A 13,665-nucleotide genomic window follows, 5' to 3' on the forward strand; every position below is an offset into this window, starting at 1 on the left:
CACATGATAAACACTTTAACTTGTTTTAGGTTAATGTAAACTACACAAATTGTAATTACTGTGGTGGCAGCAATTTCCTTGAACGCTTAATTAAAGAACAATATAGATCTGCTTATCAATATAGTTACTGAAAATACTAATTGAGAATCACGTTGCTCGGACGGAACCGAGTAATTTTTGACTATGGCAATGTACTGAAAAGCCACCACATCGAGCTGGATAGTAATTAAGGTGGCACAGTACCTGGCATCTTTCATCCGTTGCATGAAGTGGCGACTGCTGGCAATTTCGGCGTTAATTCCGACTATTTTCTCTTGTTACATAGCTACGCCGATACTCACGCACCATAACTTTTCACTGATGTTGCAGCACATAGAAATCACTGGATATGGGGTAATAATGAGCTATTTCCTTTAAATAATTGATTACACTCGGGGAATACAATTTAAACCACAAAATTATTATTGCCTCCAAACTTTACACACTGTAGAGAACTTGGTTTGACTATTACACAGACTGATTCACAAAATATAAATGTACTGGTAATGGCGTTGCTATGACAACCACTGTTCGTAATAATACTCTTGTAAGATAACTTCTAGTTCGTTGCTACCGAAGTGAGCTCACCAATGGACCTCATCAGTTATTGAGATCACAATACGCCGTTGGATCCGGCTACAGGTCCCTTCACACCTCGCCGTTGGCACAAGCAACTAGTCGCAATTAACACAGCATTGCACCATGTAGTGCCATGTACCTCAGAGCGGGAAACCGTACTATTTTGCCGCTCACAGCACATCGCCGTCGAAATACCGCCTCTTACAAGCGTTAGTGTCCATTTAGCTTGTAGCCATACGATAAACGAAGTCCGTATCTGTTTTCAGCTGACTTCTAACTGATCTGTTAGCAACGTTACCGTAGCACACACCGGCAGTCACTTTTACGCCACTTAACACTTGTTCTGCCTCAGAGCTACGCCAACTTACTTCTACCGCAAATATTACGCGCCAACCTGTACACTGTCCTCATTCTCGGGGATACCCCCCTCACCTAAACATTATTTTACATTATGCCATGTTCTCTATTTACAATTAAACACACCATAGCATTACAATATTCAATTACAGTCATTTTCATATATTAAAGTAATATTACAGTTGTATTTTTACTACACGACGTATTATTTACTTTAATTCTTTTGTTATTTCGCTATCAGAGTGCAGCACAAGCCAGACACTGTCTTCCGCGTAGCTGCCACCAGGCGGAAGCACTTCCGCTTTGCCTTCGCTTCTGGCCCACAAATGGCATAAGCGTCCACTTTCTCTACCGTTGCGCCTTGACTATGCCTGGCATTCACTAGATGGCACATTGTCACATTACAACGTTCATTTGTTATCCCCGCCCCCTTCCACCGAAAATGTGGTCACCCATGTCAAGTGCTTTTCAGGTAAGTTCTTTCTCTTGTGCACAATTGTCACTCTACACAATTCTTCTTGCTAATATATATTAATGACTTTGTTAATATGACACTGTTTTCGTGTTCCAATTTGCAGCCAAACAGTCTTATTAGAGTAATGTATGTAGGTGTTTGAACAGAAAAGAAGAAAATGGCTAGATATTCCAGCAGTGGAAATGTAATCACTGTATGAATACATGACTGCTTGCATTTGTACAGAAATAATACTTTCCGTACTGCAGCTGAAGTGATTGCTATTATACTTTAGAAGCTCACTTAATTTCTTACTCTGAAGTATTTGAATGGCTCTGAGCACTATGGGACTTAACATCTGAGGTCATCAGTCCCCTAGAACTTAGAACTACTTAAACCTAACTAACCTAAGGGCATCACACACATCCATGCCCGAGGCAGGATTCGAACCTGCGACCGTAGCGGTCGCGCGGTTCCAGACTGACGTGCCTAGAACCGCTCGGCCACACCGGCCGCCGAAGTATTTGAACCTAAACAATATACATCATACCACCACACAAATACTAGTGCTCTAATTTAACTGGGTGTTAGATATTTTGAGGTATATGGAACAATGTCAGTCAGCCTTTGACTGGGTGCTTTAGGAAGTGCACGTCATTCCCTTTGGGTAATGTATCGTAGCTGACTGATTTGTGGCTTCCATCCTGCATATGTGACGTGACAGGCAGTGTTATTGTACGTATAGCTGCAAAACACCACTGGACTAGGCGTTTAGCAGTAACAACTCTGGCTGATTATCATCACTTACGTTGACGATCAAAGCACTGAGTGAAATTCGCAAATGTATGTCTCCCATAATGCAAACAAGTGTGTTACAGTGTGACTATCATCAAGCTTCCTGTCTGCACCGTCATTCTGAAACGTTCACCCTTGGTGTGTCCTTACGTTTTGTATACCGTCTCAAACTCTTCGTGCCTCCTATAAAATTATTTCTTAGCAACTGATTTCTGCGCTACTCTCTACTTACACACTAAAGACCATGCACCTGACAAAAAGCGTTTCATGTGTAAACATTCCACAGTTATACTTAGTTTGGCGAAGTTTCTCCTAGAACCTTTAAACTGTTTTCTGTTGGGTAGCAATAATTATTTCACTTCAGTCAGATGTGTGGCTCCTATATCGCACTCGATCAACGCTGAAAAGCCGACCAAACAAACGCGACCTCTGTACAGTAACTTTAAAAATAGTCTTGTACCCTTGCCTTGGGTACCTCTGTTCGACCAGATAAATTTTTCCCCTGTGTGGACCTTACCATGTATAGGCAGATAAAAATATTATTAATATATTTAGTACAGCTTATAATAAGTAACTGTAAAAATGTGACGTACAGCTCCACAAAACTTGCAACGAAAACAGTTACAACATGCTGGCAATACAATTGTTTCTGGTGTGACCGCCATTAGTAACTTCAAATGGTTCAAATGGCTCTGAGCACTATGGGACTTAACATCTGAGGTCATCAGTCCCCTAGGACTCAGAACTGCTTAAACCTAACTAACCTAACGACATCACACACAGCCATGCCCGAGGCAGGATTCGAACCTGCGACCGTAACGGTCGCGCGATTCCAGACTGACGTGCCTAGAACCGCTCGGCCACTCCGGCCGGCCATTTGTAACTCTAGGGTGTCGTGATAAAAGCGTACAGGCTGACATTTGTTGAACTATATGAAATGAAATCGTCAAACTTATGAACCGTTTGCGTTAGGACGTGCTTGATGAGAATTAGTATGCGCATGCGCATTAGCGACAAAGCCCACTTTCATTCGGATGGATTGGTGGTGGGTGTGAATTATTAAGGTACCAGACTGCTGAGGTTATCGATCCCTAGACTCACACACTGCTGAAATTAACTTAAACTAACTTACGCTAAGAACGACACAAACAACCGTGCCCGAGGGAGGACTCGAACCTCCGGCGGTAAGGACTGCGCAGTCCGTGACAAGGCGCCTTAAACCATGCGGCCACTCCGCGCGGCCGGATCTGTTGGTAGCAAAATTGGCTCATTTGGAGGACTGAGAATCCGCATTTCGCGATCGAGGAGTCTGTTAAACCTCAACGGATGACAGTGTGGTGTGCAATGTCCAGTCACGAGATAATCAGAGCGACATCCCTTGATGGCACGGTGACTACCGAACGTTACGCGAAGGTTTTGCAAGATGATTTCACCCCCATTATCTAAAGTGAACGTGATTTCGACAAGATATGGCTCATGTAAGACGGAGCTCGACCCCATCGAAGGAGGAGAGTGTTTGATGTCCCGGAGGAGTACTTTGGGGACTGCATTCCGGCTCTGGGGTACCCAGAGGTCACTGGAATGGACCGCGACTGGCCACCTTATTCTGCGGATCTGAACACATGCGATCCCTTTTTGTGGGGCTGTAGTAAGACAGGGTATACAGCAATAACCCCAAAACCATTGCTGATCTGAAAACGACCATTCAGGAAGTCATCGACAGCATCGATGTTCCGACACTTCAGTGGGTCATGCAGTACTTCACTATTCGTCTGTGCCACATCGTCGCCAATAATGGCAGGCGTATCTAACACGTCATAACCTAAATCCGAATATCTGTAGTGACGTTTACATGTTGAATAAAGTGTGTTAACGCCGTATTTTGCAGCTAATTTACATTTTTTTCATACAGTTCAGTAATTGTCCCCCTGTATGTCTACGCTAACATTAAGAACAACCTGGATTAGCATATACACTCAGCAATACGGTTAAAGGACCACCCTTTTGATACCCCGAAATTATTTCCCAATTTGAAATTTGTCACAAAGGTGCCTACAGCCCTCTTCTGCAATACTCCAAAGCGTGCCGCTATAGGACGTCATCCAAGATCTCGACACGTGCGAGGTGTAAGCAGAGTTAATGATATCACATTGTAAAAAAATTTTCCCACTATTCTGGCCAACGATTCCATTATGGAGATTAGAAGCGCCACACTCAGCGCTGAAATCGTGCGGGTCTCTCGCGCCTGGCCGAGGAAGATGTTTCAGTCGCACCGCCTCTCAGAGTAGACACTAAAAGGCCTCATGGGGTGACGTGAAGGGCGTCTATGAAACCACTCCTTCCCTTCAGGCGCTGATTCGCACACATTTTGCGGCCTAAAACGGCAGTTCCATGTGCTATAAGCAACACGACGCTGTTGACACCCCGTGGACGCATCAACTCTTTTGTAAGGACATCGTGGGCTAGCAACCCAACTGGACATGAACGCACCCCTCCGGAGCGCAGTGCGACAGCAATTTTTGCTCTCGTGTACAGTGTGGAACCACAAGGGGCCGTTTAAAACCATTCGACGAAATCTGAACTGGGTCCGAAGGAGGAAAGCGTGCTAATGATTATGTCTGAAATATTTTCCTTGGAACATGGAGAGCTGCATCAAACCAGTCTCAGGACTGAAGACCACAACAACAACAACAACATTTTCCTTGGCCATATACAAGAAATCAGCGTGATTTCGACTCTGGGCGTCGCGATTCTAACCTCAATCACAGAGGCCTGAAAGGAGGGTAAAATGTTGGTAACAGGGATTGCGACGACCTTCTCATAGTGTGATTGCGTTGGACAGAATTTTGGTGAATTTGGTGCCAAGATGACATCATTAACCCACCTTACACCTCACATGAGCTTCTGTCCTCTGGATTCCTTTACGAATGTGTCGACATCTTGCGATTTGAAGCACCAACGAGCCCGAGGATGACGTCGCAGGGTGCCAAAGGAAGGTTGTAGGCACCTTTGAGTTCATCAAACTTATTCACAATGGGATATAATTACGTGGTTGTGCGAAAATGATAATTTAATTCTGTTGCACAGTGTGGGTTGATCGATGGAATATGTTACTTTTGCCACAGTTCTTCATATTTGTAACCGAGCGAGGTGGTGCAGTGGTTAGCACACTGGACTCGCATTCGGGAGGACGACGGTTCAATCCCGTCTCCAGCCATCCTGATTTAGGTTTTCCGTGATTTCCCTAAATCGTTTCAGGCAAATGCCGGGATGGTTCCTTTGAAAGGGCCCGGCCGATTTCCTTCCCCATCCTTCCCTATCCCGAGTTTGCGCTCCGTCTCTAATGACCTCGTTGTCGACGGGACGTTAAACACCAACCTAACCTAACCTTCATATTTGTATTTCTCTACTGTGTTGTATGTTTGCAATGTGATGCTAATCCACCTGAAAGAGATACAAAGAAAGCAGAGGAACAGTTTTTAGAGTATGTGTGTAGCTTAGAACTGATCACTGTTTTGTGATTGTGTCTCATATGAAACAGCATTAATGGCTTACTAAAGTGTGAAGAGGTAAAGGTATACAGTAACTTCCGTAAATAATTGTACCATTTCAAAGTCTTAGTTACATTTAATTATAGGTAAACACATCAGATGGGCAAGCTGGTTCAAAATTTCATTAATTTCTACACTAATTGTACCGCAAAGTGCAAAGAATAAGCTTTCAGCATTACGGTAATACCACAAACGATTCACCTAAAAATGTTAGAATCCTTGGAATAGCCTGTCATCAGTTCCAATATGATAGCCATTCCTGTCTGGTTCAGTAGACGATTCACGTGTTAACTACTTAGTGTTGTTGTTGTTGTGGTCTTCAGTCCTGAGACTGGTTTGAAGCAGCTCTCCATGCTACACTATCCTGCGCAAGCTTCTTCATCTCCCAGTACCTACTGCAACCTACATCCTTCTGAATCTGCTTAGTGTATTCATCTCTTGGTCTCCCTCTACGATTTTTACCCTCCATGCTGCCCTCCAACGCTAAATTTGTGATCCCTTGATGCCTCAAAACATGTCCTACCAACCGATCCCTTCTTCTAGTCAAGTTGTGCCACAAACTTCTCTTCTCCCCAGTCCTATTCAATACCTCCTCATTAGTTACGTGATCTACCCACCTTATCTTCAGCATTCTTCTGTAGAACCACACTTCGAAAGATTATATTCTCTTCTTGTCCAAACTAGTTATCGTCCATGGTTCACTTCCATACATTGCTACGCTCCATACAAATACTTTCAGAAACGACTTCCTGACACTTAAATCTATACTCGATGTTAACAAATTTCTCTTCTTCAGAAACGATTTCCTTGCCATTGCCAGTCTACATTTTATATCCTCTCTACTTCGACCATCATCAGTTATTTTACTCCCTAAATAGCAAAACTCCTTCACTACTTTAAGTGTCTCATTTCCTAATCTAATTCCCTCAGCATCACACGATTTAATTTGACTACATTCCATTATCCTCGTTTTGCTTTTGTTGATGTTCATCTTATATCCTCCTTTCAAGACACTGTCCATTCCGTTCAATTGCTCTTCCAAGCCCTTTGCTGTCTCTGACAGAATTACAATGTCATCGGCGAACCTCAAAGTTTTTACTTCTTCTCCATGAATTTTAATACCTACTCCGAATTTTTCTTTTGTTTCCTTTACTGCTTGCTCAATATACAGATTGAATAACATCGGGGAGAGGCTACAACCCTGTCTCACTCCTTTCCCAACCACTGCTTCCCTTTCATGCCCGTCGACTCTTATAACTGCCATCTGGTTTCTGTACAAATTGTAAATAGCCTTTCGCTCCCTGTATTTTACCCCTGCCACCTTCACAATTTGAAAGAGAGTATTCCAATCAACATTGTCAAAAGCTTTCTCTAAGTCTACAAATGCTAGAAACGTAGGTTTGCCTTTCCTTAATCTTTCTTCTAAGATAAGTCGTAGGCTCAGTATTGCCTCACGTGTTCCAACATTTCTACGGAATCCAAACTGATCTTCCCCGAGGTCGGCTTCTATCAGTTTTTCCATTCGTCTGTAAAGAATTCGCGTTAGTATTTTGCAGCTGTGACTTATTCAACTGATAGTTCGGTAATTTTCACATCTGTCAACACCTGCTTTCTTTGGGATTGGAATTATTATATTCTTCTTGAAGTCTGAGGGTATTTCGCCTGTCTCATACATCTTGCTCACCAGATGGTAGAGTTTTGTCAGGCCTGGCTCTCCCAAAGCTGTCAGTAGTTCTAATGTAATGTTGTCCACTCCGGGGTCCTTGTTTCGACTCAGGTCTTTCAGTGCCCTGTCTAAATCTTCACGCAGTATCTTATCTCCCATTTCGTCTGCATCTACATCCTCTTCCATTTCCATAATATTGTCCTCAAGTACATCGCCCTTGTATAAACCCTCTATATACTCCTTCCACCTTTCTGCCTTCCCCTTCTTTGCTTAGAACTGGGTTGCCATCTGAGCTCTTGATATTCATACAAGTGGTTCTCTTCTCTCCAAGGGTCTCTTTAATTTTTCTGTAGGCAGTATCTATCTTACCCCTAGTGAGACAAGCCTCTACATCCTTACATTTGTCCTCTAACCATCCCTGCTTAGCCATTTTGCACTTCCTGTCGATCTCATTTTTGAGACGTTTGTATTTCTTTTTGCCTGCTTCATTTACTGCATTTTTATATTTTCTTCTTTCATCAATTAAATTCAATATTTCTTCTGTTACCCAAGGATTTCTACTAGCCCTCGTCTTTTTACCTACTTGATCCTCTGCTGCCTTCACTACTTCATCCCTCAAAGCTACCCATTCTTCTTGTACTGTATTTCTTTCCCTCATTCCTGTCAATTGTTCCCTTATGCTCTCCCTGAAACTCTCTACAACCTCTGGTTCTTTCAGTTTATCCAGGTACCATCTCCTTAAATTCCCACCTTTTTGCAGTTTCTTCAGTTTCAATCTGCAGTTCATAACCAATAGATTGTGGTCAGAATCCACATCTGCCCCTGGAAATGTCTTACAATTTAAAACCTGGTTCCTAAATCTCTGGCTTACCATTATATTATCTATCTGATACCTTTTAGTATCTCCAGGATTCTTCCAGGTATACAACCTTCTTTTATGATTCTTGAACCAAGTGTTAGCTATGATTAAGTTATGCTCTGTCCAAAATTCTACAAGGCGGCTTCCTCTTTCATTTCTTCCCCCCCAATCCATATTCACCTACTATGTTTCCTTCTCTCCCTTTTCCTACTGACGAATTCCAGTCACCGATGACTATTAAATTTTCGTCTCCTTTCACTACCTGAATAATTTCTTGTATCTCGTCATACATTTCATCTATTTCTTCATCATCTGCAGAGCTAGTTGGCATATAAACTTGTACTACTGTAGTAGGCATGGGCTTTGTGTCTATCCTGGCCACAATAATGCGTTCACTATGCTGTTTGTAGTAGCTAACCCGCACTCCTATTTTTTTATTCATTATTAAACCTACTCCTGCATTACCCCTATTTGATTTTGTATTTATAACCCTGTAATCACCTGACCAAAAGTCTTGTTCCTCCTGCCACCGAACTTCACTAATTCCCACTATATCTAACTTTAACCTATCCATTTCCCTTTTTAAATTTTCTAACCTACCTGCCCGATTAAGGGATCTGACATTCCACGCTCCGATCCGTAGAACGCCAGTTTTCTTTCTCCTGATAACGACGTCCTCTTGAGTAGTCCCCGCCCGGAGATCCGAATGGGGGACTATTTTACCTCCGGAATATTTTACCCAAGAGGACGCCATCATCATTTAATCATGCAGTAAAGCTGCATATCCTCGGGAAAAATTACGGCTGTAGTTTCCCCTTGCTTTCAGCCGTTCGCAGTACCAGCACAGCAAGGCCGTTTTGGTTAATGTTACAAGGCCAGATCAGTCAATCATCCAGACTGTTGCCCCTGCAACTACTGAAAAGGCTGCTGCCCCTCTTCAGGAACCACATGTTTGTCTGGCCTCTCAACAGATACCCCTCCGTTGTGGTTGCACCTACGGTACGGCCACTGCATCGCTGAGGCACGCGAGCCTCCCCACCAACGGCAAGGTCCATGGTTCATGGGGGGACTACTTAATAGTTAACAAAAAAAAAAAAAGTCAAAATTTAAAGAATAGTTATTTGAGTGTCTTTCGTGGGAGCGCTCAACATCATGCAGAAATACACTGTAGAGCCAAAGAAATTGGTATAGGTATGCGTATTCAAATACAGAGATATGTAAACAGGCAGAAAACGGTTCTACGACAACGCCTGTAGACAACAAGTGTCTAGCGCAGTTGTTAGATCGGTTACTGCTTCTACAATGGCACGTTATCAAGATTTAAGTGAGTTTGAATGTGATGTACCGTAAATATCAGCAATCCGGTAAAACATCAAATCTGCGACGCCACTAAGACCGTAAAAAGATCCTGCATGAATGAGACCAACCATGACTGAAGAGAATCGTTCAACGTGGCAGAAGTGCAACCCTTCCGTGAATTGCTACAGATTTCAATACTGGGCCATCAACAACTGTCAGCGTGAGAACCATCTAACGAAACATCATCGATATGGGCTTCGGAACCGAAGGCTCACTCGTGTACCCTTGGTGACTTCGCGACACAAAGCTTTACGCCTCGATTGGGCCCGTCAACAGCGACATTGGTCTGTTCGGGACTGGAAACATGTTGCCTGGTCGGGCGAGTCTCGTTTCAAATTGTATCGAGCGGATGGACGTGTAGGGGTATGGAGACAACCTCATGAGTCCATGGACACTGCTTGTCAGCAGGGGACTGTTCAAGCTGCTGGAGGCTCTGTTAATGGCGGGTTGCGTGTGCAGTTGGAGTGATATGGAACCCCTGATACGACTCGAGAAGTGACGCGTACGTAAGCACCCTGTCTAATCATCTGCATCCATTCATTCTGCATTCCAACGGACTTGGTCAATTCCAGCAGGACAATGAGACACCCCACACATCCAGAATTGCTACAGAGTGGCTCCACGAACGTTCTTCTGAGTTTTAACACTTCCGCTTTCCACCAAAGTCCCTAGATGTGAACATTATTGAGCATATCTAGGATGTCTTGCAACGTACTGGTCAGAAGAGATCTCCACTCGCTCTACTCTTACGGATTTATGGACAGCCGTGCAGGATGCATGATGTCTGTTCCCTCCAGCACTACTTCAGACATTCGTGGAGTCCATGTCACGTCGTGTTGCGGCACTTCTTCATGCTCGCGGGGCCCTACACGGTATTAAACAGGTGTACCAATTCTTTGGCTCCTCAGTGAATAAACTACTTACTGCTTGTTATTACACGTTTCTGAGGCTCGTAAATCTGTCTGTCTTAGCTTTCTTCCGCCATTTAGTTACTTGTAATTTTATGCTGTCGATAAAATGTCAAAAATTTTCCACTGAGTCTCACGAGTAAAGTAGTGATAATAGTTGAGAAAGCCTCAAAGAAGGAAAAGGATTGAGGTAAGTTTTGTGAAAAATAACAGCTTTTGAATGCGAAAGTTCTTTATTTTACACGTGCAGATATACGAAGAGAGTGTGGTACGGAAGTCATAAGAAAATTTCACCAAATATTCTGTGGAAATTACAAAAATGAGCATTCTAATACATTGCCACAGGCAGTTGCAATAAATGCGACACTTCACAAAGCTCCAAAATAATTAAGCATCCATATTTGGTCCTTCTGCAGCAGGTCTTTATGAGTGAACCAATGACAAATATTTTTGTTTTGGCAGCGGTAACTGTATTCTAGTTTAGCGTAAAAAAGGAGGATATCTAGTTACGTGGTAACAGCTCCTGTTAGTGCTGTGGAATCTGGTCTACAGAAAAATAAAAAATTAATTGCCTTGTGTGCTCCTCACATTTATACAATCTATATTTCCGAATGTCTTAAGGCACCTTTACGCTATACGAAACTGCTCGCGAAATAAACGTGCGAGGCTATTTCGCGAGACAGCTGTTTAACCGTTTTCATTTACGGAGGGCGAAACGATATGCGAAACAGGCACACAAACGGTGAAATGTCCATTTGGGCGACACAGCCATTTCAACGTGGTCTTTTGTAATCTCAGAAGTTGCATCCCCATGCGCCCTCACAGATTCAGCAATCGTTTTACTTATTTATTTTTTAATTTTAGATTTCAGTGTTGGTACAGTGCAAATGGTATAAATGCTTAAGCGCCCAAAACGGAAAGAACAAAAGACGTAACACTGGATGCTGAAGAATCATCATTCCATCCTCGCATCGTCCCTTCTTGCCCGGTTGTGTTCTGCTCTTCCTTAGCTGTCCAACATACGCGAGTCGGTTTTATGGTCTTGGATGACGTGGAGGGTTTCCCCGAGGTGTCTGTCTCGCTCGCAACAAATAATGGCGTTGGTACTATGCGAAACGAGAGAAGCAAGGCATTCTGATACGGACACATCGGCCGAATGGGGTTTGTATGGCCGAGAAGCAGGCTCTCGTAGCACAGTGGGGACGACGTTAATGCTGCACGAAATTTGCCTCTCTAAACTGTTCGCGAGGCTCTTTCGCTGAATGAAAACGTACCTTTACGTATTTCGTACTTAGTTTCCTTGGAGTTAATTGTTTTCAGTAGATTCGATTTTGTACTTGTAGTGTAATATTTGGTGGAACTTCATTTAAGTTTGCCTGTAGATGCAGGATAATATTCTAAGTGTAGGTATAGGCGTCTAGTGAGTACGGTCCTGTTGGTAATGCTGAGGAACCTGGAGCAGCTGTGTGCAGCAGGCACCGAAGGCGGGCGACTAGTGCTGTCGGCGACGGGCTGCGCCGTGATGCTTGGGGGCGCCGTGCTTGCTATGGCGACCAGACTTTGTTGCCTGGTGACGCGTGCCGGCGCGACGCCGCAATGACCTGCCCCACGCCTCACACTCTCCGAGGTACGTGGAACTTTTGTTGCTCCTGATCACCTGGCGGTCGTTGAGCGGCTGCGTGGTACGGAAGTTGTTCACCAAGGGGCCATTTGTCGACTGGAGAGTCCGGAACACCTCCAGCTGTGGACACGTAAGACACCGGTTATCACCACACTCAATATTAAGCACGAACTGTCCGGATTACACTGCTGGATCTTGAGTTTGTAACACCATGGAAGGCAGTACATAACGAAATTTTACGTATTGTGCGTCTAGTTCGAAGAATGCATGATTTACCCTAGTTTTATACCCTCGGTCCATTGGACGCAGAGACAGCTTTAACTTTCAACTGCTGTACGAAAGACATAAATCTGAGCCCCCACTCCATCAGATATGCTCTCATCCAACATTCAATGACACATCAGAGACACTATTAGAAATTAGTTTTATACTTTCAAGTGTTACTTTTACACTTATGTGACAGACGTCGTGGAATAGCGGTATGCACATATACAGATGAAGCTAGAGTCACGTACACAAGGCACTAGCGGATCAGTCATTTGTCACGAGCGGTTCTAGGCGCTTCAGTCCGGAACCGCGGGACTGCTACGGTCACAAGTTCGAATCCTGCCTCGGGCATGGATGTGTGTGATGTCCTAAGGTTAGTTAGGTTTAAGTAGTTCTAAGTTCTAGGGGACCGATGACCTCAGATGTTAAGTCCCATAGTGCTCAGAGCCATTTGAAGAGTCATTTGTACTCAGGTGATCCATGTGAAAAGGTTTACGGCGTGATTATGGCCGCACGATGGGAACTGACAGACTTTCAACGCGGAATGGTAGTTGGTGCTAGAGGCATGGGACAGTCCACTTCCGGAATTTTTAAGGATTCTAATACTTCTGTATCCACAGTGTCAAGAGCATCCTGGGAATACCATGTATCAGGCATTACCTCTCACCGCCGACAACGCAGTAGCCGATGGATTTCATTTAACGATCAAGAACAGCGGCATTTGTATAGGATTGTCAGTGCTTACAGACCTGCAACACTGCGTGAAATAACTACAGAAATCATTGATGGACGTACTACGAACCTATTCGCTAGGACAGTGCATGGTAGTTGGTGATAGACGCATGGGACAGTCCACTTCGGGAATTTTTAAGGATTCTGATATTCCTGTACCCACAGTGTCAAGAGCATCCCGGGAATACCATGTTTCAGGCATTACCTCTCATCGCCGACAACGCAGTAGCCGATGGCTTTCATTTAACGATCAAGAACAGCGGCATTTGTATAGGATTGTCAGTGCTTACAGACCTGCAACACTGCGTGAAATAACTACAGAAATCATTGATGGACGTACTACGAACCTATTCGCTAGGACAGTGCATGGTAGTTGGTGATAGACGCATGGGACAGTCCACTTCGGAAATTTTTAAGGATTCTAATACTCCTGTATCCACAGTGTCAAGAGCATCCAGGGAATACCATGTTTCAGGCA

The 13,665-nt window shown here is 43.8% G+C and overlaps 1 protein-coding gene and 1 non-coding gene across 2 annotated transcripts in view; one reads left to right on the plus strand and one right to left on the minus strand.

Annotated features, from left to right (window-relative positions):
- Positions 1-5,368: 5,368 nt before the first annotated feature.
- On the plus strand, positions 5,369-5,441 carry Trnaa-cgc (transfer RNA alanine (anticodon CGC)). Its single transcript has one exon. It is a non-coding gene; the product is annotated as a tRNA-Ala (tRNA).
- A 5,340-nt stretch (positions 5,442-10,781) lies between these two features.
- Positions 10,782-13,665, minus strand: part of LOC126237370 (carbonic anhydrase 2-like) — a 73,085-nt gene continuing 70,201 nt past the window's right edge. Inside the window, exon 8 of the mRNA XM_049947454.1 lies at positions 10,782-12,308. Coding sequence (XP_049803411.1) covers positions 12,060-12,308 — 249 coding nt within the window. The 3' untranslated portion in view covers positions 10,782-12,059. The remainder of the gene's footprint in view (positions 12,309-13,665) is intronic.

Source organism: Schistocerca nitens, chromosome 2 (assembly GCF_023898315.1).
Source record: "Schistocerca nitens isolate TAMUIC-IGC-003100 chromosome 2, iqSchNite1.1, whole genome shotgun sequence".
In the NCBI taxonomy this organism is placed as follows: domain Eukaryota; kingdom Metazoa; phylum Arthropoda; class Insecta; order Orthoptera; family Acrididae; genus Schistocerca; species Schistocerca nitens.